Source organism: Xiphophorus couchianus, chromosome 20 (assembly GCF_001444195.1).
Source record: "Xiphophorus couchianus chromosome 20, X_couchianus-1.0, whole genome shotgun sequence".
NCBI classification, from domain to species: Eukaryota; Metazoa; Chordata; class Actinopteri; order Cyprinodontiformes; family Poeciliidae; genus Xiphophorus; species Xiphophorus couchianus.
In genome coordinates, this window is record NC_040247.1 from 16,071,801 (window position 1) to 16,097,822 (window position 26,022).

Genomic DNA, 26,022 nt, shown 5'->3' on the forward strand with positions numbered 1-26,022 from the left:
AGAATTACAAGATGGAGGACAATTTAACTTCAATTAATTTAGCATAAATGCATCAACTATAATCTAATCCCAAAAAAAGAAAATAAATGCAAGCTTGGAGGATGAAATACCAGCTCTAAATTATACACTTTAAAAATATGACCTTTGTTAGTTTGTTCTCTTATAATAGATAGAAAAAAACCCTTTTGTTTCAACAAATCGTCATGGGACATCTAGTTTGGACCCGCAGGCTAACCAGGGATGGTGGAGTAAATGTGGTAAAGGTTGTCAGGCTGCAAGGAGAAAATAAAAGCATCAGCTTGAAGATGACCTGCAGATAATCTGCTGAGTCAGACTTACATCATCATTTTTGGTTCCTTGCATGATTTGCATTTCCAGGTCTGTAACAAAAATAAATATTTTTAAGAAAGTTTTTTAAATATCGACTATTTGCAAAAGAAAAATATTGCATTTGATTTAATTAAGTTGCATTTTTTTAGCAAAACCAATAAAATAAAAATGATAATCACCCCCTACAATGGCTCCCCTGGTTATGTAGGATGTTTAAAAAGTCTTAAAACATTATTGCAGTAATCATATTTGTAATGTGATTACAAATATTATAACCAAATAAAGCCATCTATTTACCCGTGTGGGATTTTTTGTACTCTTATTAAAACTGGGCTTTTTTAGATATTTACCAGAAGTGCCAATAACTACTGAGGGTGATGCAGAAAAACACGCTTTACATCCCACTTTTGGAAAAACAAAGTAAAAAAACATCTCACCATCACAAGAAGAATCCGCTATGTGGGTTATCAGGTAAGGTTCAAAATTACGTGAAGGTACCTTTTTATTAATTGAAAGAAAATAGAATTGTTAATAATAAATATATGAAGAGGAAACTGCACACACAAGAAGTGTCTGGTTCTGTATTAATGGAAAAGGGAAATTATGGTGAGCTAGCATACAGGTTAACTCAGCTGATAGGAATGCAGCTGCTGAATAACCATGAGGTGAAATATTTTAACTAACAGATGAGAATACACTCATTTGGGAAAAAAATACTATATGCTGCTGTAGGCTGTGTGTTTTTCAACAATTTTAGCTCTCAGGTGTTTTAAATAGAAATTTACACAATACTTTAAAATTAAATCTGGATTAAATCAAACAAAAAATATGGAAATGTTTTTTTTTTTTTATCAACAGGTAAGAAAAAAATATAACTTCTGTTGTGTAATCCATTAGGTGACCCCCACATTTATTCTGACTTAAATTGGCTAAAATCACATGTGTTTTTTGTAACAGGTGCACTTGATGAATACATGATTACTCAGCACTTTAAGAAGCTTTGCCATGTTTACAGCTAATATATTTAGTTTTTAGAGGCTTTTATTGAGTTCCCTGAGGAAACATTTGAAACATGGAAGTCCAGAACAAAAACCAGACAGTCCTGATTGATGCTCTTTGAACAGCTGAGTCTAAAACTGAATTATTTGGACACCAGAACAGAGGATATTTTTGTTGTGACCATTTTCTGATACTCTCAAGTATATATACATATATTTCATTTGGATAATATAACGTTATTTAATTACCACTTTTCCTGGTTCTCTTGTGTCCTTTTGGTCATCTACAAAGCATAAAACAAGAACACAAATATTAAAACTTACTCATTATCTGCAAACATAACATGTTGAGTCAGAGATATAAAATGCTTATTTTTTCCCTATGAAAAGAGATTGTAATTTACTTGTTCTTAAATTATAGCAAAAAAGGACATGGAAAATGGTGTATTGTGTATATCCAAGCAAACCTGTCGGTATGATGTAAAAGAAATATTTTCTCACCAGCTCTCTGGCGGATCACAAATGTAAAAACCAGCAAAATAATGCCGAGGACTGATCCTAAACCAGTCAAAGCCACAAACGATATTTTCAGAATCCACATCCAATCTGTTGAAGAGATACACAGTCAAAATAAGTCAAACTAGACAAAATACATACAGCATGTACAGCATGTGCTCACTTCCGTCTATGAGTTGTTGCTAAGTGCTAGAAGCAGCATAACGTCCAATTTTCCGTGTTTCTATAATTTTTTGGGGACCAATAAAAATTCTTGAATTGACTGGCGCCATGCTTGGAGTACGACAGACTTTCTCCTGAACTGGTGGGCAGTTCGAAGCAAAAGACTCCAATTTTTACGATTACTCGATTAATCGTAGCAATAATCGATAGAGTACTCGATCACTAGAATATTCTATTACAACAGTCTTAATTACAATGTTTATGCAAAAAGATAACATAACAGTAAAAAGGGAAGAAAATTGACTGCCATTAAAATTTAATTCAAACCCAATTTAATAAACTGGTAAAGTTTCAGTTCATGTTCTGAAGTTTATGCGAACACATATTTACCCAGCAATGGTGCAGATGAACTTGTTTTGTCAGAGACTTTATCTACAGTAAAGCGATCAGTCGAATTATTGTTTGGTTCTAAAAGGAGATAACAAAAACATCACATGAACGAGGATATTATTTACTTTTATTATATTTCTAGATTTAATGCAATAAAGTAATTAAAAAAATAAAATCTATCATTATTCATAAGAGCATGAAAGGAGAGGAGAAGTGAAAGTGGGACACCTGATCTGCTTGTGGGTCCAGCTGAAGTTTTGCTGGGAATGAAGGTTGTAAAATATTTTTTTTTCTCTGGTTTATCTGAAACAATAATTACAGCAGAATATATTTTTGTAGTATCATTATGTTGGGATACAATAATCAATGATCAGCAGATGGTGACTTACCTTGAATGAGGATGGATGATGGATTCCCATATTGAGAAAGCACCTGTCCGGGTTCAGCCATGTACCGACAGTTCACTGTAACCTCAGCAGGAAGTCTTCGATTTGCCATGTTTACCATTTCCAGCAGTTCAGTTCCTCTAAGCGTCTGATGACAGGAACTGTTTCTCTGAAATCCTCTTGATTTAACCAGAATGTATAAATAACACGTAGAGACGGAAACAGAGGAAGGAGCCACACAGGTCAGTGAGACAGTGTCCGTTTCTGTGATCACTGCTGGATTCACGGTAAATTCAGGTGCAGGAAGAGCTGCAAATTAAAAAAGGAAACATCTCTAAAATGTCTCTAAACTCTGGCATCCATCTTGGTTCACTGCAGTCAAGTGTTTGCATTGAAATTGGTAATGTGAGGCTTGAGTGCAGCTGTGACTTTGTTATAATCTAAGTAACAGTGAAGTCAGATTACACAAATAACACTGGACTTGTTTCACAGGTGGCTTCCTATCAATGCAGCAGAAGTAATCTGCAGGGGCCGTAGCTTTTACAGCCATAAAAGTGGTAAATCACAATAAAATAAATACATATGAAAGTTTGTGGTTCTAAAATGGCAAACTGTAAATTATTATGATAATAGAAAATGAATCTGGAAAATCAATACCAGACATATTTTGTCAAAATGGCCTGAACATTAAATCTGGCATTGTTTGCTAATTTTAATTATATCAAGTAACTTGACTTAGCACAGCAAAAGTCACCCCTGGTCAGAAAATTGAAAGGTAAAGTTACTCACTTTGGATGTTGACGGACAGCAAGTCACTGTAATGAGAACATGATTCAGACCGATCAGGGATGCAGCAACTCAATCCAACGTTAGCGGGTGGAGAACATTTTGCCATCTGCAGCAGCTCAGTTCCAGTAAACGTCTGGTTACATGAGAAGTCCTGATGCGTTCTTCCACTTGTAGCGTATAAAAAACAGCGTGAACTACGCTGACCCTCACAGGTCAGAGTAACTGAGGCTGTCTCTATGATCTCTGACCGACTCGCTGTTAGCTTAAGTGGAGGAAAACCTGAAAGATGAAACATTAGATCAAATATAAAAAGAGAATAATGTCATGTGACTTTGATCATTTATGGGGGGTTTTATCTCTGACCTTCAGTCCAGAACCCATGAATGGAACCTACTGGGAAGATTAAAATAAAAGTTCAGCAAAATGTTTAAGTGTAAAGAAATTCAGAATATATACTTTTTCCAAATCTAGACTGATAACAGAATATAAACGACAACTTACAGATAAGGATGATGAAAAACTCGCTTTTTGCCATGATGGAGAAAAGTCCTTCAAACAACAGTGAGCAGAGATGAGACTGAGGGTCACATGTTTGTTTCACACACTTCATTGCTCTAAACAGGAAAACCACATCAAACGTCAAAATATGTTAACAGCATTTGAGAACCCACATAAAACTGAGAGTTTATTCTATAAAAGTCTCCCACATTCAGGTGCTGCTGACCTCAGCGGAAACTAACTGTGCAAACATGAGCAGATGAGACTCTGTTGTCTTATTTAATGTTGTTCAAGTTACGATTCATAACCAGACTTTGTAACAGAGGAGGAAAACATTCTGAACAGCAAACAACTAAAACAGGCTCAATAAATTGCTATTTCAAACAATTCCCATAATATCTGTGCATTGCATCAAAAATAATGTAAAATACTAATGGCAAACTTAAACAAGCAGCAATCAATGGATGGATGGATAACTTTTCAGATCAATTTAAAAAGAAGCTCTCTCTCTCTTTTTTCCTCTTCAGGTTGTTTATCTCAGTTGATATGATTCTCTCTTTTCCTTCTTCAAGTGAATTAAAACAATAAATCACCAACACTGCCACCCTCTGGCAAAACTGTGTAATTCAGTTTAGTCAGTATATTTGTGGTGGGTTAAGTTTTCATTTCGGCTTTTCTGATTCTGAATATGATAATTTCAGATATTTGTCATGATAAAGAGCAAAATGTCATTTGTTGATGGTTATCTCACATTGTATTCAATCAAAATTAGGATCTTGTAAGGGTAAAAATATTGTTTAGTACATTCAATTATGTAAAATATTAAAATTTAAAGGCACCATAGATTATTTTAGTGTAAGAATACATCATGTTTGACTGAAATTATCTCCACATGGCGAGTCAAATATCAAAAAAAAAAAAGAAAAAAAAAGGAAAAGTTCAAAACAAAATAAAAACGTCTCCCTGAACTTCAACAGATTGAAGTGGAGAGAAAATTAACATCCAGTGTCAAAAACATTTAGCAATTTATTTTAGTATATCAAGAAAATGACAATAAGTCAACAAAGATGTTGACCTTTAGTCTGACAGGATAAAAACTAAAATTAAGGAAACAAAAGAAGCATTTCAGAAGTAAAACATTGTGTGTGGTATTATTGGCACAAATCTGTTTCCATAGATTTCGACCATAACAAAGTGGCTCAAAATTGCAAAATGAAAGGACAACGATACAAACGTTCACAGTTAACAAAACACCTGAAGAGACCCCTAAATAATTTCACAGAAAACAAACATTGCACATGACCCAGAAAACCAACTAACTGACACATGGAAGAAGCAGCATCAGGCTGTGAGGATGGTTTTATTCAGAAGAGGGAAGCTGCTTTTTATGGAGGCAAATACAAAACAACACTGGCAGAAAACCTGCTAAAGGTTATGAGGCTTAATACTGGGCAACCAGAACCACACAAGCAGAACTGCAATGGAGCTGCTGTTTAAAATGTCCTAGTTAAAGTTTAGACTTAAATTTAAATGAGATTCTTTGGAATCATTTTAAGTTTCCAGATGTTCTTAATTTAATCTTGAGAAAAACCTTTAGTCTCCAGATGTGCAAGACTGACATAGACATACTCCCCCAAAACAAAAATTTAAAAAATACATAAAATTGTAACATTTTTAAACATTTAATTTTGTCACAAAAGGAAAACAGCTGAAGAACGGATAAAACGCTTTTTCACAACACTGCGTAATGAAAAGTAAATATAATCCAGAAAGGAGAGGACAGAAAATAATGAAATGATAATAATAAAAATATCTATAAAAACATAATCTATAGCTGTACATTTAGTGGATATTTTTAACGCATCTTTAAACAGAAGCTGTTTTTCAGTGAGCTTGTAGGGTGTAGTACAGCTGCTTGGCTACGGTAGCTTCTTCTGGTTCATCAGGGATGGTGGCGTAAACGTGGTAAACATCATGCTGGATAAAGAAGAAAATAAACATAATTTATTTTTTTACATGCTTTGTTTTTAGAGTAAACATGTTCACTTCTGGAAAACTGTTGCATCTTACTTACATTTTCATTTTGAGAGTTCTGTGTGTTTATCGCAACGGATTCTGGGAAAACATGACAAATTAAGTACATAGTAGTTATGTTGCCTTATGTATTCACGTCATTTCTCAGTTTTAAAACACGTCTCACTTCTGCTTTTTAGGTACTTTGATTATTAGTGTGCCTGATACTGAAAATGTGCAAAATAATTAAATAAACAATGTAATCTCACAATCAACTTTTGCATGTTAAATCCCAATTTTGCAACTACAAACTCATCAAATAACGTTAACATTTATGAGGTTTTTCTTCCAAAAGCTAATAACAAACTGAACATCAACTAATAGATTAACAAGCAGCTCACCGGTTGCAGAGTCGTCTGCAGGAACGAAGGTGACTGTGTGGTACCCATCTTCATTCCCAACAGGTAACTTTTATATAAGTGAATGAAAAGAAAGAACATGGAGTTAAAATAAATGAGCTTCTCTTTTCCTTTAGACTGCATGATGTACACATTTTACAAAAAGTTACCAGTCCTCCATTAGTAACATTCCTCATTCCTATAAAGTTATCTGGAACAAAAATGAAAAAAAAGCATGTAAACTATAAATGCAGAATATGTAAACACATGTTGTAAATCCAGATTAATGGATATTTACATTACCATTATTTCTGACTCGTGATCTGGAATAAAAATCAAGATGATGCAATAAAACAAATGAATATTTTGTGCAACTTATAACATGTTGCAATTGTGTAATCACACTTTTTAAATGTATAAATAGTTTACATATTAGATAGTTTTCATCCTGAGCAAAATCCACAGTGGAAATATTACAGCACTAATTTATTTCATGGTTAAATAGAGCAATAAAGCTCCCTGTAGTGAACTGCTAAATCTTAATCAAATAAGATAAACCTTTTAATCTAACAGATCAACCTGATTCCAGTTAAAATGAGAAGAAAAACACCTTACCTCGGGTAAGTTTTTTTATCTGACAAGAAAAGTGAAGGTGAAAAGAAGAATTGAAAACACAGTCAACACATGATGTGTGTGAAAAGAAGTACTTTTATGATGTGTCTTTACTCTAGACGGAAAATAAAAGATCTTAATAAATTGACATGACCTGAACTATTACTTTATTAAAATGTTACAGCGCTGTTTTAAAGCACATGAAAATGTAATATTGGAAAGAATTAAACAAAAAAATGTAAAATCTGACACTGATCTCAATCACCTGGATGCTATAACCAGAGATTTATACCATCATGGGCATAGATGTCATATTTTGTAAGGATTTTTACTTTTTTAACTGCTTTTTTCCAGGTTAGAGTGAAAATTAAACAAGTTCAGTGAATTATAAAATCAGGAATGATGTGCAAACATCATTCCTGATGGGTTTTTTTTACCTCAACTAGAGGTAAAAAAAAAAATTTACGTAGCAGTTTAAATATAAACATGAACATAAACTGATATTTTTGTTCCACACAGTTTGTAGCATTGAACAAGCTTCTCAAATAATTCTGTCTGATTTATGTCTCTCTTTTTTATCAGAAATAGTGGAGTTAATTTATACTTGTCAAACGTAGCCAAAATATCTTTAGTAGGATGAAGGTCAAGGCTTAGCAGGACTATCCTTAAACCTTCAAAAACAGTTTTAGACTGAATCATTGCCTTATTAAAACACCAACATGTGTTTATGTTTCTGGACCAAATTTTTCCTCTCCAATGAAAGCAAATGTGAGGAACAATTAAAAACCAGTAAGGGAGAATCCTATCCTTAGCTAAAAACTTGTGACCATTAAGGTCTCACGATAAAGACAGTTTTTAAGAACCAACCAAGAAACATGCCTCTGCTACAAAACTCAAAGCTCAACTGAGACGTGCAGCTGTGACAAACCAAATACCTTCTGGGAAAAAAAAGTTTCTGATTAGAGGAGTAGTGGGCTTTGTGTCCATAATGACAAGAAGTACGTATATTAGGAGACGTTGAGCTTAGGCTTCCAGTCCTGAGCTTTCAACTGTAATATGATAGAGGCGTTATCGTGCTAAAGTGGATGCATAACTTAGATGGAGAAAAAAAGCTACAAACTCATAAACTTCCCCTTTAATCAACACATCAAAACTGCTGTCGGGGTAACATTAGGCTTTAGGTAAGCTTGATCGCTCTAGAAATGGGTGGACTGTGTTTAAATGCGCCACAAAAATCAATCAATTTCAATTACATCTACTATTTTTTATAAAAAAGAATCAAACATGCATCAAGAAACAATCTAACATCTTGGTCAGGCCTTCACAAAGGAAAGTGTTACAGTATGTATAGTTTTGACTTTGTGAGGATTAGATAAAATCCACAAAATAATAAAGCTTGAACAGTCAAATTTGTTGTTTGACATATAATTCTTTATAAGCACCTTGAACTAATATGACATTTATGTCCATGATGGGTAGAAACTGTCAAATATGTAACTGAATGATGTAAGGTACTGAAATGGGTGGGAAGTTTAAAGCTACAGAAACACTTTCATGTTCTCAGGCGACTCTACTCACCACTTCTCCATCTGGAACAGAGAAGTCCCACAAGTAAAACTACTCCCACAACTACTCCAGAACCAGGTACAGCTACAAACATCCATTTAGTTTTGACAGAAAGTTTCTGATCTGCTGCTGGGGAAACAAAAACCACAGTGAATCAGTTTCACTTCCTTAATGGTCAAAACAAAACAGACATGACATTTTAGTACACCAAGCTTCATCTGGAAGCACAACGTAAAATATGTTATGTCAACCTGAGGTAGTTCAAAATACGGAAAGCATAATTTGTAGAAAGAAGTTATTGTTAGCAACATACTAATCTTATTCGTAGTTGTTGTTGCTCTGCATGTGGCATTAAGCGAATACAAAATTTCCTTTGTTAAAAGCAGCCCTGATGTCAAACTGAAAACAGAAGGAATCGTGCATGACTGTATCATAAAGGAGAAAGAAAAACAATACACATTTAACATTTCATTGTATTTAGTGGCCAGGAATCAAGTAATCTGAAACTAATCTAACTCGACAGCAATTCTCTGCCATTTCCTTGAGCTAAAAATCATATTAAAAAATTATTTCACTCATTTAACTTGTATGTAATTGCTTTTGCAAAGAGATTAGATACAGTAGTTAGGAGTAATAGGCCAAAAATACAACAAACTGTTGCAGGAAGTTTGTGGAAGGAAACCAATAATGTTTCACAAAATTAATTTAGTGTAAGTTCAGTTCTATCAAGTACTAATGCAAGAAAACCTCTGACTTCCTACTGTCTCATCCTTCTGGCAAAATAATTTGAAAATCTTAACATACATAAGGCAGGTAAAGATCAGCATGATTGAATACCAGACAGTGAGGAGAAAAATGTCTTTTCATAATGTATGCAAACATCTGGTTTCAGTAACTGCTGTGTGATAGAAAAAACTTTCTTTCATGATCTCAATTAGGAGTGACAGAAAACCAAAAACAGAATAAACCTTGAAGATAGAGCTTTTCCAGATCATAACATATGCAAAAACCAAAAAGTAAAGCTCCCATTGAAAAAAACTGTTGTTCAGAGACAGATCGTACCAGTGGTTGCAGGGAAAGCTGTGACGGTCCAATCCTTATGCTCAACAACTGCAATGAAAAATGAAACATTTAGATCTGACAAAGCCTTGATTAATCATTTAAGCAATACAGTTTAAAAAGTAATTTTGTCAAATACTAAATTATGTTCGCAAGCTGCTCTGGAAAAAGAAATGAAACATTTTTATAGTATTGCAGTTTTTATTTTTTTAGCATCTAGCACTTGGAAGTATTTCAGAAAATCCTACTTCACAATAAGAAGTTAATCTAATGTAATATAGTTTTGTTATTTAAAAGTCCACATAAAAATCTGGTTTCAAATATCTATATATGATATTAAAATTTGTATGATGATCTAAACACTTTTATGTGACAGAAAAGCATAAAACAAAAAATCTACAAGGGAAAAAAATACTTTTTCTCTGCTATATTTCTGTGAAGGCTGTAGCAAGTGTTTGCATACAGCAGTTTTTACATGTTAATGTTTTCAAAAGAAAAAAGTATCAAAATCATGAAACATTTTTATAAAATGATCCAAGTGTATAAAATGACCTGTTGCCTCTGATGGTGACGTTGACAAAAGACAAACTGTGTTGACTGTGGTCCTTCCACTTGGATCTGAAGAAAACAAAGAAAAACAAAAAAATTGTTCATGAATTTCATGTTCAAAGGTTGAAGCTGACGATGTTTCTGCAGTTTTTACTGACCTGTTGCAGCAAATAATGTAGGATTCACTGATGATGGGGGAGAAGAAAATGGACTTTCTGTTTCTATTGTCCTAAATGTTTGAACTGATGGATAAAGTCAAAGTACATAGTAAATATAATTAAATGTGTTTAATAATGTCTTGTATTGGTGTTAGAAAGCAGATATTACCAGCAGTCACACTGACAGTCGTTACTCTCTGAGATGTGGTTGAATCTGTTTCCTGAACTTCTGCAATGGCAAAGGAAACATTTAGACCTTTCACACGTATGTGACAAATAAAATGTATGATGCCAAACTTATATGACCTTTGTTTTCTGTCAAGGATCAGAAAACAAAACTTTATAAAGCCAAAATTACATTAAGAACATATGATTGACAGTCTAACAAGTATTTTATATTTAGAGGTTATTGATCATAGAGAGAGTTAACTTACTGTGGACGGAGACTGTAGACGTGTTACTATATGGAGACTGATGCATTCCTCCACGCGTCACCATGTAATAACATTTTAGTTCAACCTCAGCAGGTGAAGTTTGATGTGTCAGGAGCTCACTTCCTGTCAGTGTTTGCTCACAGGAAATGCTTTTGGACATCTTTGAGTTTATGAAATATAAAAAACAATTCTCCACAGAAACAAATGAAGAAGTCGAACAGTTCACTGTGACTGAGTCTGTCTCTGTGATCTGCTGTGGATTCACAGTCAGTTCAGGTGGAGGAACTAAAAACATAAACAGGATCAAATAGTTTAATATCACAGTAATCTGTAATAGTTCATCACAGCTGTATTTACTCACGCTGTATGATGATGGAGAGCAGGTTACTGTTTGGAGATGGATGTGATTTCAGGTAATAACATGTTACATCAATGTTAGCTGGTGAACTTTGTTTGGTTAAAGACAGGAGATCAGCTGCTGTCATCGTCTTCAGACAAGAAAATCTTTGTGGTATTTTTTCTCTCCCAATGTAGAAATAACAATCAGACACAGGAACAGAAGATGGAGGCTGACAGTTTAAAGTGACTGAGTCTGACTCTGTGATCACCAGAGGATTCGCTGTCAGTGTGGCTGGAAGAAGATCTGAAAATATGAACAAAAAGCAAATAAAGGAGGAATTATGTTTATAATCAATGTTGCTACCATCTTTGATAACCAGATGACTCACTGTTTATGGTGATGGTTGTTGATTCACTGTCTGATGATGGGGCATCGAGAGCATCATTCTTTTTAACGTAGAAACATTTAACTTTGACATCAGATGGTGATCTTCTGCTTAACATCTTCAGCATCTCAGATCCTGTCAGTGTTTCCACACAGGAGGAGTCTGAAAACATTTCTTTGTTTTCAATGTAGAAATCACACCGAGCCACAGAAACATGTGGTGGAGCCGAACAGCTTAATGTGACTGAATCAGTTTCTGTCATCACAAGTCGATCCACAGTTAGCTTCGGTTGAGGAAGAGCTGAAAGTTCAAAAGGTGTTTTTAATATCAACTTTAATTAATAAATCAGGAAAGAAACATTTTATTTACAACAAAGATATTTAACTGAATCTAACCTTCAGCTTTGGCTTCATGAGTCAAATCTGTAGAAAATGAGACAAAGAAACAACATTTGTGTCTTTTCTGACTGGAAAGTACAATTTATTACCATTGTAGCAAAAAATAAAAACTCAAAGTTTATATTAAAGAGCAGAACATAAAATCAATGACAATAAACTAAACTTACAGAGGAGGATGAAGATTAGCAGCTGTAAAGCCATGATGAAGCAGTGAATGTCTTCCTACTGTCACTATCACCTACATTTGGTTTCAAAAGTTGTCGCTAAAACAAACCACATGATCAGTAGAGGATCCTCCTACTGACCACAGGAACACACAACCACAGAATAAAACGTTCATCAGTATTTTTACATCAGCTAAACCCACAACATGAACAGACCATTTCACTATCATCATCATTTTACTGACACTTCATATGTTTAGTTAAAGTCCAAAGCTTCGGTTCTGGATCGCCTGCATGGAGTCACTTTAGAAGTTCAGTACATAAAGTTTTGTGGCTTAAATCGTCATTTTCATTTCCTATTAAAAGTCCTCAGAGACAGGTTTCTGATCACAAATCTAAAAATATCAAAAACTATTCAGTCTTATATGAACCAGCCTCCATGTGAACTGGGTAAAGACAGATGGTCTCAGTAACATGTTGATATTTTATTATATATTGCCCTCCTCACAATAGCATATTGTCTGCTTGCTTCATATGAGCCTCAAACATGCAGAGGTGGTGTTCAATTTCCAGCTCCAGATTAAATTCAAATAAAACATATTTCCTAAATCTTTTCCAAACACTTTGGTTGTTCTGCAGTTGCTCACTTGATTGCATGTAAAGACTAGATGAGGTAATCAAAGGTTCAGTTCCTCTATAAACCAAACGCTGATGTTCCTGTAAAAAGGCCTAACATGAATAAAACACAGCAGAATAAAAACAAACGTAAAATTTATTTATATAGAACAATATTTGAAACTGATAACATGATTCACAAGGATTAAACTCAACAAAGTAAGTAATCATTTAAAAAACTAAAATATACCTTAGAATAATGGAGCAAAAACAAATACAGATAAAATAAAATACATAATATATAATGGTGAGTTACTCTTTCAAGTCAAAAAACTAAAATGAAAATGATTTATTTTTTGGTTATTTATGTATTATCAACATATCCAGCAGTAGAAATGGGTCATAAATGTAATTATAAAATACATTCATAAAATAAAGACGTAACACACTAAATTTGAAGTCGTTCTCCTCTTTGTGTTGGTTTGTACATCTTTTAATTATTATTTTTGAGCAAATTACATTTTATTCAACATGGCATTTTTAACAGATATTTAAACATATTTTGAATTAAAACATATAAAATCATGGTTTATGCTATGGAGTAAATTCAACCAGCTTTGTTATTAAAATGCTGTTGTGGTATTCTCAAAGGGACATTCATTTAAAAACACAGATTTGCAAATTACACAAGATAAAACAATAACTACGGTTTAGTTGGACGAGGCTCTTCTGTTCAGTCGTCACTCTGTGAAAACAAAGAAACATTTAGCAAAACTCTTGTTCAGTTTTGTTTTTACAGTGCGCGACATATTAAGCTGATATTGTTCAACTTTAAGATTTTTACATTTATACTTAAGAAAACATGTGATTCTTTGTACCTTTGCAAATATGTCAGTTTCTACAGAAACATGTTTCAACCTTATTCAACAGAACAGCGCCATCAAGTGGCCAAACCACCAATCAGTAATCATTACATTTCATTCACAGAGACAAACTCAGAGTTACAGCTGCAGGTAGCAGCGCTGCAGGATCATCACTTCCTGCCTGTAAATGTTTTAATAAGATGATTGAAAGAAGCAGCAGGACAGTCTCCACTGAGACAGAATAACTCTGAGATTCATCATTTTAGCAGAAGCAGATATTTAACAAACCATCTCTGTTGTTCAAACTAGACATCTGGATCTGCTCCACTGGAAAATGACCAAAAGGAAAAATCACACATTAATAGTGCTGCTGTCTGGTAAAGACATCAAAACACAATTTATTGTTGATGAGCAACAAACTTTTAGTTTTCTTTACCTGAAACTTCAGCTTTTGATCTGTGGCAACAGACAAGAATTAATTTGTTGTGTTTTTAATGAAATGGACAAAAAAATGTCTGAAAAATATTTGAATCTAACGTGAAATCTACAAAAACAAACAACAGAACAAACCCAAACATTATTTCTCCACAACCAGGCTTGACACTTGTTATGAGGTTTTATGCTAATAATAACCTGAATTTAGTTTTTTTTTTAAAACACGCCACATTGGCAATAAGCTCAAGCATTTTTACTTCGGTTCAGTCAGATGTAGCTTAGCTGTGCATCCATATTTATTTTCAACAGAGGAAGTTTTCTTCTCACAACTATTGCACACCAAACCATATTTGTTCAGTGTTTTCTTGCACAGGGTCGTCTGTAAAAATCAACTTTTGATAGTCCAAGATTTTTCTTTAACAACTAAAATATCAGAAGGTGAAAGAATTGCACTAAGAAGCTCTAACCTTTCTGTAGGGAGCCATTATTAACTATTTAAAGTAGAAGCAGAGGCACACAGAAAACCTTTGACTGATATTTTAATAGTGTGATTGTTGATTTTTAACCTTCTTCAGTTATGCAGTTAACATTGATTATGCTGCTGGACATAAACAGGACTTCTTGTGTCCATATCCAAGACAATGTATACCATAACAATTACTGAGATCTTAAAAAAGCAGCCAACATTTATGCAACAATATTTAGAAAATTACATTTTCTTACCTTTTCGAAAAACATTTCTCTAGAAGAAAAAGACAAATAATAAATATTATCTTTTGGTGAACTTTCTCTGTAAAAGAACTATGCCAAAGAATTTGTTAAATGTAGTTAATATTTAAGTAGATGTAGATGAAACTTGTATTTAAAATGATATTTAAATTGAACAACAGTTAGTGCTCTATAGAGCTATATTTCCATTCTTACCCATCCTGCTTATACAACATTTTAGAGTCAATCCAAACAGGATTAAAGATGTAATTCCTACTGCAATGAACCTCCAGATCATCATCACTGCATGAAGAGATGAAACACGTTCAGCACTTACTGTATAAATAATCACATCTTTATAATCAAGTAACATTTAAATATTACTGGACACAAAAGCGGGGGCTGCACAGTGGCGCAGTTGGTAGCACTGTTGCCTTGCAGCAAGAAGGTCCTGGGTTCGATTCCCGGCCGGGGTCTTTCTGCATGGAGTTTGCATGTTCTTCCTGTGCATGCGTGGGTTCTCTCCGGGTTCTCCGGCTTCCTCCCACAGTCCAAAAACATGACTGTCAGGTCAATTGGTTTCTCTAAATTCTCCCTAGGTGTGAGTGTGTGTGTGTGTGCATGGTTGTTTGTCCTGTATGTCTCTGTGTTGCCCTGCGACAGACTGGCGACCTGTCCAGGGTGTACCCCGCCTCTCGCCCGGAACGTAGCTGGAGATGGGCACCAGCAACCCTCCCGACCCCATTAGGGACAAGGGTGAACAGAAAATGGTTGGATGGTTGGATGGACACAAAAGCTGTTCTGTATGTTTTAATATGCATTGTTTCTTTTAGGACGTGAACGGTTTATTTTTATAGTAAAGCTCAAATAATTGATTTCTTTCCAACTATTGATAAAAAGATGACTTTTAAATTTATACAAATATAGTTGTTACATCCTGATGTAATAAGTTTTAAAGTCATTGTTCAGAAGCAGATCCTACCAGTGGACACTGGGAAAGCTGGGACGATGGTCTGGGATGTTGTCAAGTCTTTCAGGGTGGGGGTCAAAGGGCGTGTGAGTAAATCTGACTCACTTATGCCAGTTCTGTCTGGAGGAATGAAAACCCAAACCATTCAACTCAAGTAATATAGTTTAAAAGGCATATATATTAAATAATAAATTATGTATGTTAACTTCTCCAGAGAAAGTAATAAAATATTTTCATAATAATTCAGTGTTTAATATTTCAGGTTTTAGCACTGGGAAGAATTTTAGAAAATCTTAACTCACAAAGAGAAGCTAAATCTAATGTAAAATCAGGTAAAGTGTTTGCATACAGCAGTTTTTACATGTTAATGTTTTCAAAAGAAAAAAGTATCAAAATCCTTAAACATTTTCATAAAATGATCCAAATGTATAAAATGACCTGTTGCCTCTGATGGTGACGTTGACAAAGTAGAAACTGTGTTGACTGTGGTCCTTCCACTTGGATCTGAAGAAAACAAAGAAAAACAAAAAATTGTTCATGAATTTCATGTTCAAAGGTTGAAGCTGACGATGTTTCTGCGGTTTTGACTGACCTGTTGTAGCAAATAATGTAGGATTCACTGATGATGGGGGAGGAGAAAATGGACTTTCTGTTTCTATTGTTGTCCTAAATGTTTGACCTGATGGATAAAGTCAAAGTACATAGTAAATATAATTAAATGTGTTTAATAATGTCTTGTATTGGTGTTAGAAAGCAGATATTACCAGCAGTCACACTGACAGTCGTTACTCTCTGAGATGTGGTTGAATCTGTTTCCTGAACTTCTGCAATGGCAAAGGAAACATTTAGACCTTTCACACGTATGTGACAAATAAAATGTATGATGCCAAACTTATATGACCTTTGTTTTCTGTCAAGGATCAGAAAACAAAACTTTATAAAGCCAAAATTATATTAAGAACATATGATTGACAGTCTAACAAGTATTTTATATTTAGAGGTTATTGATCATAGAGAGAGTTAACTTACTGTGGACGGAGACTGTAGACGTGTTACTATATGGAGACTGATGCATTCCTCCACGCGTCACCATGTAATAACATTTTAGTTCAACCTCAGCAGGTGAAGTTTGATGTGTCAGGAGCTCACTTCCTGTCAGTGTTTGCTCACAGGAAATGCTTCTGGACATCTTTGAGTTTATGAAATATAAAAAACAATTCTCCACAGAAACAAATGAAGAAGTCCCACAGTTCACTGTGACTGAGTCTGTCTCTGTGATCTGCTGTGGATTCACAGTCAGTTCAGGTGGAGGAACTAAAAACATAAACAGGATCAAATAGTTTAATATCACAGTAATCTGTAATAGTTCATCACAGCTGTATTTACTCACGCTGTATGATGATGGAGAGCAGGTTACTGTTTGGAGATGGATGTGATTTCAGGTAATAACATGTTACATCAATGTTAGCTGGTGAACTTTGTTTGGTTAAAGACAGGAGATCAGCTGCTGTCATCGTCTTCAGACAAGAAAATCTTTGTGGTATTTTTTCTCTCCCAATGTAGAAATAACAATCAGACACAGGAACAGAAGATGGAGGCTGACAGTTTAAAGTGACTGAGTCTGACTCTGTGATCACCAGAGGATTCGCTGTCAGTGTGGCTGGAAGAAGATCTGAAAATATGAACACAGTAAAGTTATACACATGGTGGGTATCCAGCATAGCTATAATCATTATTGCGACAATCTTCATCAACAAAACACAGATCAGAATAAGATCCGCTATTAAATTAAGCTGAATCTCTTTCTACTCACTGTTTATGGTGATTAATGTTGATGCACTGTCTTATGTTTGTAGAGCTCCATCCTTTACAGTGTATAAACATTTGACTTTGACGTTAGCTGGTGATCTTCTGCTTGACATCCTCAGCATCTCAGATCCTGTCAGTGTTTCCACACAGGAGGAGTCTGAAAACATTTCTTTGTTTTCAATGTAGAAATCACACCGAGCCACAGAAACATGTGGTGGAGCCGAACAGCTTAATGTGACTGAATCAGTTTCTGTCATCACAAGTCGATCCACAGTTAGCTTCGGTTGAGGAAGAGCTGAAAGTTCAAAAGGTGTTTTTAATATCAGGTATTACCACCAACAAACAAAGAAAGTTGATTTTCAATTCAAAATAGTTGATTAAACAATAATCTCTTCACAACAGTAAAATTTATATTAACACTGACCTTCAGCTTTGGTCCCAAAGAGGGAATCTGATAAATAAAATGTTGAAAATGAGACAAAGAAGCAACAAGATTTAAACGTGAGAATATCTATCTTGTTTGATGACAAAGTGATATGGATCATTTTAATAATAAAGTAATTTACTGCAGGATAAGGAAACCTATACTCACTGAAGAGGATAAAGAACAGCAGCTGTGCAGTCATGATGATGCCACTGATGCACTGGCACAGACAGGTTCCTGTTTTAACTTCACCCACATTAGGTTTCAAAAGTTGTTTTGGGAAAAATAATCCGCATTATCTGAAGTGGACACACCTACTGACCAGAATCCAGACACCAATCCAATTGTGGTTTGGCCTGAAGAACTGAAAGTTTAGAGATATTCATGAACCACTTGGCCACATGTGCATGTGTATGAGTCATTGGACGTGGAGCAACAATGTTTGTTTAATTTCTATTTCTTTTGGCAACGTTTCAACTAGATTTAACTGTTTTACCCTGCCGCAGTTTTATCACGACGCACAGGAAGAGGGCAGCAGATGTCACGGTCGACCATCTGCTCTTCAGAAACCACAAAAAACAATAACCTTTTACACAATTTGCAGATGTACTATGCTTTTCTCAGTTTTCTTTTCTCCTAATAACCCAAATTATTGCTGTTAATGATTGACAGTATAGCTTTACAAAGGGCGTAGCAGGCTAATACACAGGGAACAAATTCCCCCAACAAAAGTTTAGAAGCAACTGATTACTTGTTCAGGAAATAAATGAAGGATAAATAAAGGATGTTCATATTAAGACTCAAAACTCACCTGTTAAAATAACATACTCTCTGTAACTGCATTGTCACAATTAATATTGGTATTTATAATTATTGTTGCCATTGGCAGCCATGTTGAACATTGTCACTGTCTGTGTGCTCAATCAATCAATCCTTTATTTAGGAACATTTCCATATTCTAAGGTCAAATATAAAATATTAAGAGGCTTGTATATTGGTTTTCAAATTACCTTTAAAGTTCTTTAAATTCATGGTGTAGATTAAATTGTATTATAAAAATATTCCATCTGGACTGCCGGTCATCTTCTACATGACCAGGATTCATCTGAACCTTTTAGTTCATCACTGTGTTATGTGATTCATCCATAAAACAAGAGAGGATCAAACTGCAATGAACAATAAAGTCTGCAGAGCACAGCCAATTTCTCATCAGACCTAAGGACACAAAGTGTTTAATCAAGACTAACTAAATAAGAAAAACTCAGCAAGAAACAAATAGAACAAGATTTAATGATAGCCTAAATTTCCAGTTAAAAAATCTGCCTAGTATAGTACAGGAAAGTTAAAATATTCTAAATAGACAGACGGCAAGAGTCTATTTGCTCATAAAACCCCTCAGACAGAGGTCAAAACTAAATAAAATGCATTTATCAAGCACATTAAAAACAACTTATCCTGACCAAGGTGCTCTACAAAGAGACAGAAAGGCAAGTTTCCCTCATGAACTGTGAGCATGAGAAGTCTCTGAAATAAATAGGTTGGGCAATTTCTGATATGGACGACATGGGCAACTGCCCAGGGCGGCATCTTGTGGGGAGCAGCATGGTCCTTTTTCTCAAAAATCCTTTCACAGAATGACACCTCAGAGCTAACTACGACACACGTTAAGTGGTGTGGTACAGTACAGCTAATTATCTTCAAACTTTATTGTTTCTTCTTCACAAAACATCTGTATTTCATTGCTTCTGCAGGGGTTTCTACATGAGTGGACTTAAGGGCCAGATAACCTTTAGATGTGTCCTCTGTCCGACACGTTTGAATTAAAAGGCAAAACTTCCTCACTAACATGCAGTCAAGCTCCACAGAGCTCTGCTGATGAGCTAATATTGGAGCCAGGTGTAACGAAGCAGAGAGATACGTCTAAAAGTTGCATAACTCCGGCCCTTTGGGGCTGGAGCCCACCGCTCTACACCCTGTCACCCGTAGATGATGGAGGAGGTAAATCAGGGATGGTGTAGTACAGGCTGTCGACGTCAGACTGGAAAACAAAGACAGCAGGATTTTTTACATTTCTAACATTTACACACAAGTTAAGTTCACAAACATCTTTTTTTTGTGATCATTTTTTCGTACGTCTTCAGCTGAAGAATCTTCAACGGCGGATTTTCCAGAATCTGAAAAAGTAGAAAACACAATTAACAGTATCAGGTTTGACAGTTCACTTTCTCTGTGAACAAATCTATGATTTCTGTAAATATAAAAACTGTATAAATTATTTTTAGGAAATACTTTATTGCAAATGTATTTTTAGATCAACTTCAAGTGGGTATCAAATTAAGGAAACTCACCTGTAGATGAGTCAGCAGCAGGTACAGATGTGATAATGCTGTAGACGGCATCACTATGTAACTTGAAACAACGGAAAAGATCATGTCAATGGAAAATGAATAAAAAATGCAAACAAGATAATGCAATGTGAATGACTCAAAAAATTGTTTACACAATTGTTCACAGCCATCTCTGTGTCATCAATCATCTGTACAGACTGATCTACAACAGACATTAACATGATTCATAAACAGAAATATAGAGACTAAATATAAGTTAATAGGAAAAGCAGTAGATATTTCAAGATCCTAGATGTGTACTACCTGTAATGTTGGTTTGTTTTCTATGCAAAAATAAAAAAAGAAACAGATTTATTTAGTCAGTTATTACACTGAGCAGCAAAGCAAAATCAGATTTGGACAAATTAAGAGTTTATTCCCTGTCATGCGACATTTCAGAGGAAACTAAGTACAAAACCTTCTGATTTCTGAGGTAAAATTTTTAAAAAACCCATTAAAACATGAATTAATTTTAAAGATAAAAGAGATCTGACCATTAAGAAAGCTTTTAAATATCCATAAATTAAAGCAATATTATGAAGGCCCACAGATCCACAAAGTAAGATAAACCAGTAACTTTATATTTCTCTCTGAACATACCGTTAACAGATTTATGTTTATTTATCAGGACCTGAATTTGATAAAAGAACAATAATAGAAAGCCTTACCTCTTGTGTGATCCCTTTTCTGAACAAATAAAAAGTAGACTGAATCAGATGACTTAGTTGTTCTTAACCATTCACACTCCACAACTCAAGACTTCAGATTCTGTTTTTATGCTGCTAATCATCACTAATTTAATATTTATTTAAAAAGCTTGTGTTCAGCAACACAGTCTAAGTGTCTTTGCTCTAAATGTTATTTCTTAACTTACAAACATCCTACTATATTTAAACTTTTATCAAACATATTATATCTGCAGTATGTCGCTGTAGCTGTAAGAGGTTTGATTTTATAATGGATTTTATTTGTAAAAAATTCTCAGCAGAGTCAAAGACAAACTTTTTAATGGATCTCCTTTATTAAATAAAAGTTTAAATGTTTCTCACCAGTCCTCCTTTTGGCTCTGAAACACGCTGCTGCCATCAAGATGAAGATCACAATCACTCCAGCCACAGCTGTCGTGATAATTAAAGTCTTCATGTCTGTTTTAAAGGTCATAAAGTTTCACTTTGACTTTCAAACCACAATCGCTTTGAGTTGCTGCAACATCATCCGACTTCAAATCTAAAAAATCTGTCAGCTAAGATTTTACTATTAAGGTTTACATAAATGTCAAAAACTAAAATACTACATGCATATTAATTAATGTTTCAAGTTGAAAATAACTAAACTACAGAAGAATATAATTCATATTGTAATGCAGAGCGATGCATACAGCAGAAACCATTCGGAAAACGTGAGCTTCTATAGATTCAAGAGGTTATAAACCTTGAAATAGTCTAAATATCTTACTGAAGGATGCACAATATTAAACAGCTGTATTTAAAAAAAACAAGGATAAAACAGAAACAGAAACATCTTAATACTGACAGTAAAACAAGAATCTCACCTATATTTTTGCCCTTAGGTTTGTGACTTCCTGCTTTTTCTGTAATGTCTGCCACTTTATAATTAGAAGTGACACTTGAAGACACTAAAACAGAGATGAGATCAAATTAATATTTTAATCAGATGTAAACCAGATGACATCTGCTTTTTACAGACATCTTAAAAAACATGTTTCTTTCCCATTTTAAAAAAATAAACAATGTTCTTTGGTTGATAAAATGTCCTTTTAAAAACAGATTTGTGTTTAATACAGATCAAATAATTCATGGTTTTTCCAATTAAATACAAAATATAAAGATCTATAAAGCTTGACATGGTGTTATATTCAGAATTGTGGCTCTGTTCACTAACTGGAGGATTTCTGAAGACAACTGGTTACACAGCCATATATTTACAGGTATTAATGAGTCAGGGGATAAAAGCAAATGCATAGCACTTATTGGATTCTGTCTGTAAATAATATTATAGCCCATGGTAATAAAAATGATACAATGTCTTATACTTATATATGTCTTATATATATGTCTTTGTTTAATCTAAACAAGACACTAGACACCACATTCATCCATTCATGCATTGATGGTGGGAAGCTACATTTTCTCTGGACAGTCTGACAGAAGTGAAACTGCCTTAAAACGTGTAAATTATTCAGTAATATTTTGTGCTACGGTAATTTCTCTCATTCCGACTACAACATTGAGCTGATTAAAGGGAAAATTACTTTTACTAAACTGTTTACTCCTGCAATCTGCTGAAAACCAAAATGTTGGGATGTTGACATTGTGCTCTCAGGAAGCAAGACAATAACATTTTTCGAAAATATATTTTATTGTTACCATTGGTGGGAAACACTGAGTCCACTGAGCCTGCGGTCCTTGTGGATCTTGTTGGTATTGTCCTGATCTCTGTTACTTTTCCTTCCACAACATCTACGAATAGAAAACAGGTTTTCAGTTTTAAGTGTAACTAAATAAAGAATCTCTAATTTTTTTGTAAAACTGACTTCGGAATATTTCCTATCAGCTTTCTGCACTAAGAAATGTAATTTTACTAAAATAGAATGTACTTTCATATACATAAACCTGTTTTCTGCAAAAAACAAAAAGGTGTACAGCTTTGGGTTGGAAAAATGTCAACAGACTTAGCACCACCAAGTGGTTAAACAGATATCTTTTAATTTGCCTCTGAAAAGAATAGCATATATTAGGAAATCCTAATAATGTTTTTGAGATATCAGGGCTTTTCAACCCTTGATTTGCTGGGACCTGCAGTGTGACACGCTGAATATACATGTACAACTGCATCCAATCTGTTTCCCCAGCTGTTTTGAGAAGCTGTGTGTTTTTTGTTTTTGTTTTGGTTTATTCAACGTTTCATTTTGTTTTCCATTTCTCCGACTTACTGTAGGATGTCTATAAGACGCTTGCTTAGACTTGTGCATGACTCTATTTTCAAAGTGGAAAATCTCAATAAAAATATTTTGGTAAAAAAAACAATTACATTATGTTCATAATTATAATAATGTTTAAGACTTGTCTGTACATGTGGGACATGCTGATTGATCCTGGAGGCTCCACCTCGTAACTCATGGGACTTAAACGATCTACATATTGGTGCCAGATCCGCACACTGCACCTTGAGGGTCCATGGCTTTATTAAAAATAAAAACATATTTTTACAGCATTTACTGTATTCATGTCATGTTTGACTCACCACTGAAGCTGTATGGATCACTACGAGGTGACAAAGTTTTCCTGTCACCTTTCAAACTATAATCACAGCTGACTTCCTTCTGCTGAACCAAACGTAGACGCCAAAGTAATTCATTTTCTTCAATCACAGTCCGACAGAACCGCTGACTGGTTTCTGAGCTCTTCGTCTTCCACGTTGTTGTTGTTGCAGTTGGATGACTTGATTCTCCAAAGTACAGGTTACATGTAGCGTTTTTCACGGATTCAGGCAGAGAACAAAGGAAGAGAGCGTACATACCTTTAACATAGTGCACATTCAGCTGTGGTTTTAGACCTACAGAAAAAGTAATTTGTGTAAAAAGGGAAAGTAACATAGTTTATATGTTGTGGCAGAAAACCAGAGTTGATAACTTTTCCCGTTAAACTTTGACAAGTTTTCATAAATAAAACTCAGTCGTTAACTTTTTCAAAAATGAGGCAGTCACTTACGTATAGTAATACGGGCCATATCGCTGTCAGGAGATGGAGAATTTCTATCCCCATAATTTACAATATAAAAACATCTCACTTCAGCCACTGAGGATGAACTTTGCTTTGCCATCAACAGCAGCTCAGTTCCCGTAAACGTCAGGAGAAAGGTGTCAGAGTTCCTCCATTCACATAGAAATAACACTGATGCACAGAAAAATTAGCTGGAGCCTGACAGCTTAATGTGACTGAATCTGTTTCTGTGATTATTGATGAATCCACTGTTAGTTTAGCCTGAGGAAGAGCTGAAATATAAAAACAGAAGATCAAGTATTGATACATCAAGATTAACACATTTCCAACAGTAAATTATTCTTTGATCTGAAATGAAAAGAAAAGCTTTGTGCTAAGCCTTTAAGATATTAGGTAACTTTACTAGCAGTAATAAATTGCACAGTTATAACACATCTGGACAAAAGAAACATCAGAAACTGACCTTGTTTGACTTGCACCTCACGAAAAGAACCTGTTTGAAAGAAAAATTTAACACAATACGTATCTATACTGAAAAGCTTCATCTATAAACAGGATTAACTGGCACATTATAAAGTCACAATCACATACTGTGACTTTCAAACAGCACATTATTCTCAGAATAAACTGCACAACAAAGCCAGTGAGAAAAAACAAAGTTATATTTGTGTGTATTTATATTTATCAGTGAAAATTCACTGATGTTGAGAGAAAGTAAGAAAATTAACTTACCCAAAAGAATGATAAAAACCAGGCATCCCGTCATGGTGAAGGCAGACTTAAGCTGTTCATAACCTTTGAGAGAAGATAAGCATCTGACAGCATGAAGATCAGAAGAACTCAAAGATACAACCCACAAACATGACTGACAGGCGACTCAGAGGGGAAACAGCTTCACTCCAAAAGCAACATCAAAGCAGATTTTAGTGCAAATGGACTCAAGGACAAATACTTTAATTTTTGCTGATATCCCCTGTTTGATTATCATGACCATTGGTTACATTTCAATGGTAATGCTCATGAAGGTATTGACCATTAGGTGTTTTTATTAATTGTTATATTATGAATGAGCAACAAACTATTAGCCCTGCGACAGACTGGCGACCTGTCCAGGGTGAACCTGCCTCTCGCCCAGAACGTTAGCTGGAGATAGGAACCAGCGCCTCCCGACCCAACTGTGTTCAGAAAATGGATGGATGGATGAACAAACTATTATTCTTCACTGGTTATGTGTCCAAACTCATCTCTTTAGATTTGATAAAATGCAAAGTAGTTGGCTTTACACACTGCACAATGTTTTTTGTTTCACAAAACATTTTTAGCTTTTGAAACAGAAAGCTAATAAAAATAAAAATGGTTTTATAAATAGAATTTTATTGCACTATGGATAAGCAAACTAGTGCTTTAAGAAACAAAAAATATATGATTTTAACTGGATGTAGTTACATTTTTCTGTCGTTCTGGTGACGTACTGATTACAACGTCTCTGAAACCAAAGGGATAGCCTAGAAAAATATAAAAAATAGGAAATACGTTTTTACTGGACATGCAAATAAAACATAAAATGAATTTTACAAACTGTTTCAGTGAACTGATAGCAACAGCACAGAAACAGAAACAGAGACGAAATGCACGTTCTAACCTGGAAAGTTACAGCCAGCTTTTATGTTGTGCTGTGAAAAAGAATCTTCAGAAAATTGATAAAATAAAGACATTAACATAGAAGCAGCATGACACAAAGTTTGATACAACCATTTGCTGTTTCTCTAAGGTGAAGATTACATCTCATGCTGTGCAGCTGCAAGTGTACAGTGTTTGGTTTTTGCACACATCAAAGGACCTTCAGTGTAAGCGCCCATGCATGCACATAGATTTACACAATGCTCTCAGTGAGAGAAAATCTTGGTGTCTTTTCTGGAAGAA

General features: G+C 34.6%; 2 protein-coding genes across 5 annotated transcripts; both read right to left on the reverse strand.

Annotated features, from left to right (window-relative positions):
- Nucleotides 1-5,075: 5,075 nt before the first annotated feature.
- Nucleotides 5,076-19,130, reverse strand: LOC114136276 (uncharacterized). 4 transcript variants are annotated; one of them, XM_028004174.1, is made up of 16 exons: nt 18,138-19,130; nt 17,970-17,996; nt 17,550-17,840; nt 17,127-17,408; nt 16,766-17,050; nt 16,501-16,560; nt 16,329-16,415; nt 16,175-16,240; nt 9,721-9,768; nt 8,671-8,784; nt 7,096-7,114; nt 6,784-6,803; nt 6,651-6,691; nt 6,484-6,550; nt 6,144-6,184; nt 5,076-6,046 (listed from the first exon to the last, which is right to left on the reverse strand). In XM_028004174.1, the coding sequence occupies exons 4-16, from the start codon at nt 17,248-17,250 to the stop codon at nt 5,954-5,956; spliced, it is 1,065 nt and encodes a 354-aa protein (XP_027859975.1). In that variant the 5' UTR covers nt 17,251-17,408; nt 17,550-17,840; nt 17,970-17,996; nt 18,138-19,130; the 3' UTR covers nt 5,076-5,953. The 4 variants fall into 4 exon arrangements, with proteins under 4 accessions (XP_027859975.1, XP_027859974.1, XP_027859977.1 ...); XM_028004173.1 differs by having other exon boundaries at nt 8,671-8,787; XM_028004176.1 differs by lacking the exons at nt 16,501-16,560; nt 16,766-17,050 and having other exon boundaries at nt 8,671-8,787.
- Nucleotides 19,131-19,238: 108 nt separating this feature from the next.
- Nucleotides 19,239-24,900, reverse strand: LOC114136277 (uncharacterized). The gene is made up of 13 exons (XM_028004177.1): nt 24,832-24,900; nt 24,563-24,592; nt 24,088-24,371; nt 23,621-23,932; nt 22,744-22,824; nt 21,909-21,992; nt 21,406-21,501; nt 21,025-21,043; nt 20,621-20,640; nt 20,485-20,519; nt 20,318-20,378; nt 20,103-20,143; nt 19,239-20,007 (listed from the first exon to the last, which is right to left on the reverse strand). The coding sequence occupies exons 3-13, from the start codon at nt 24,197-24,199 to the stop codon at nt 19,936-19,938; spliced, it is 933 nt and encodes a 310-aa protein (XP_027859978.1). The 5' UTR covers nt 24,200-24,371; nt 24,563-24,592; nt 24,832-24,900; the 3' UTR covers nt 19,239-19,935.
- Between the last annotated feature and the right edge of the window lie 1,122 nt (nt 24,901-26,022).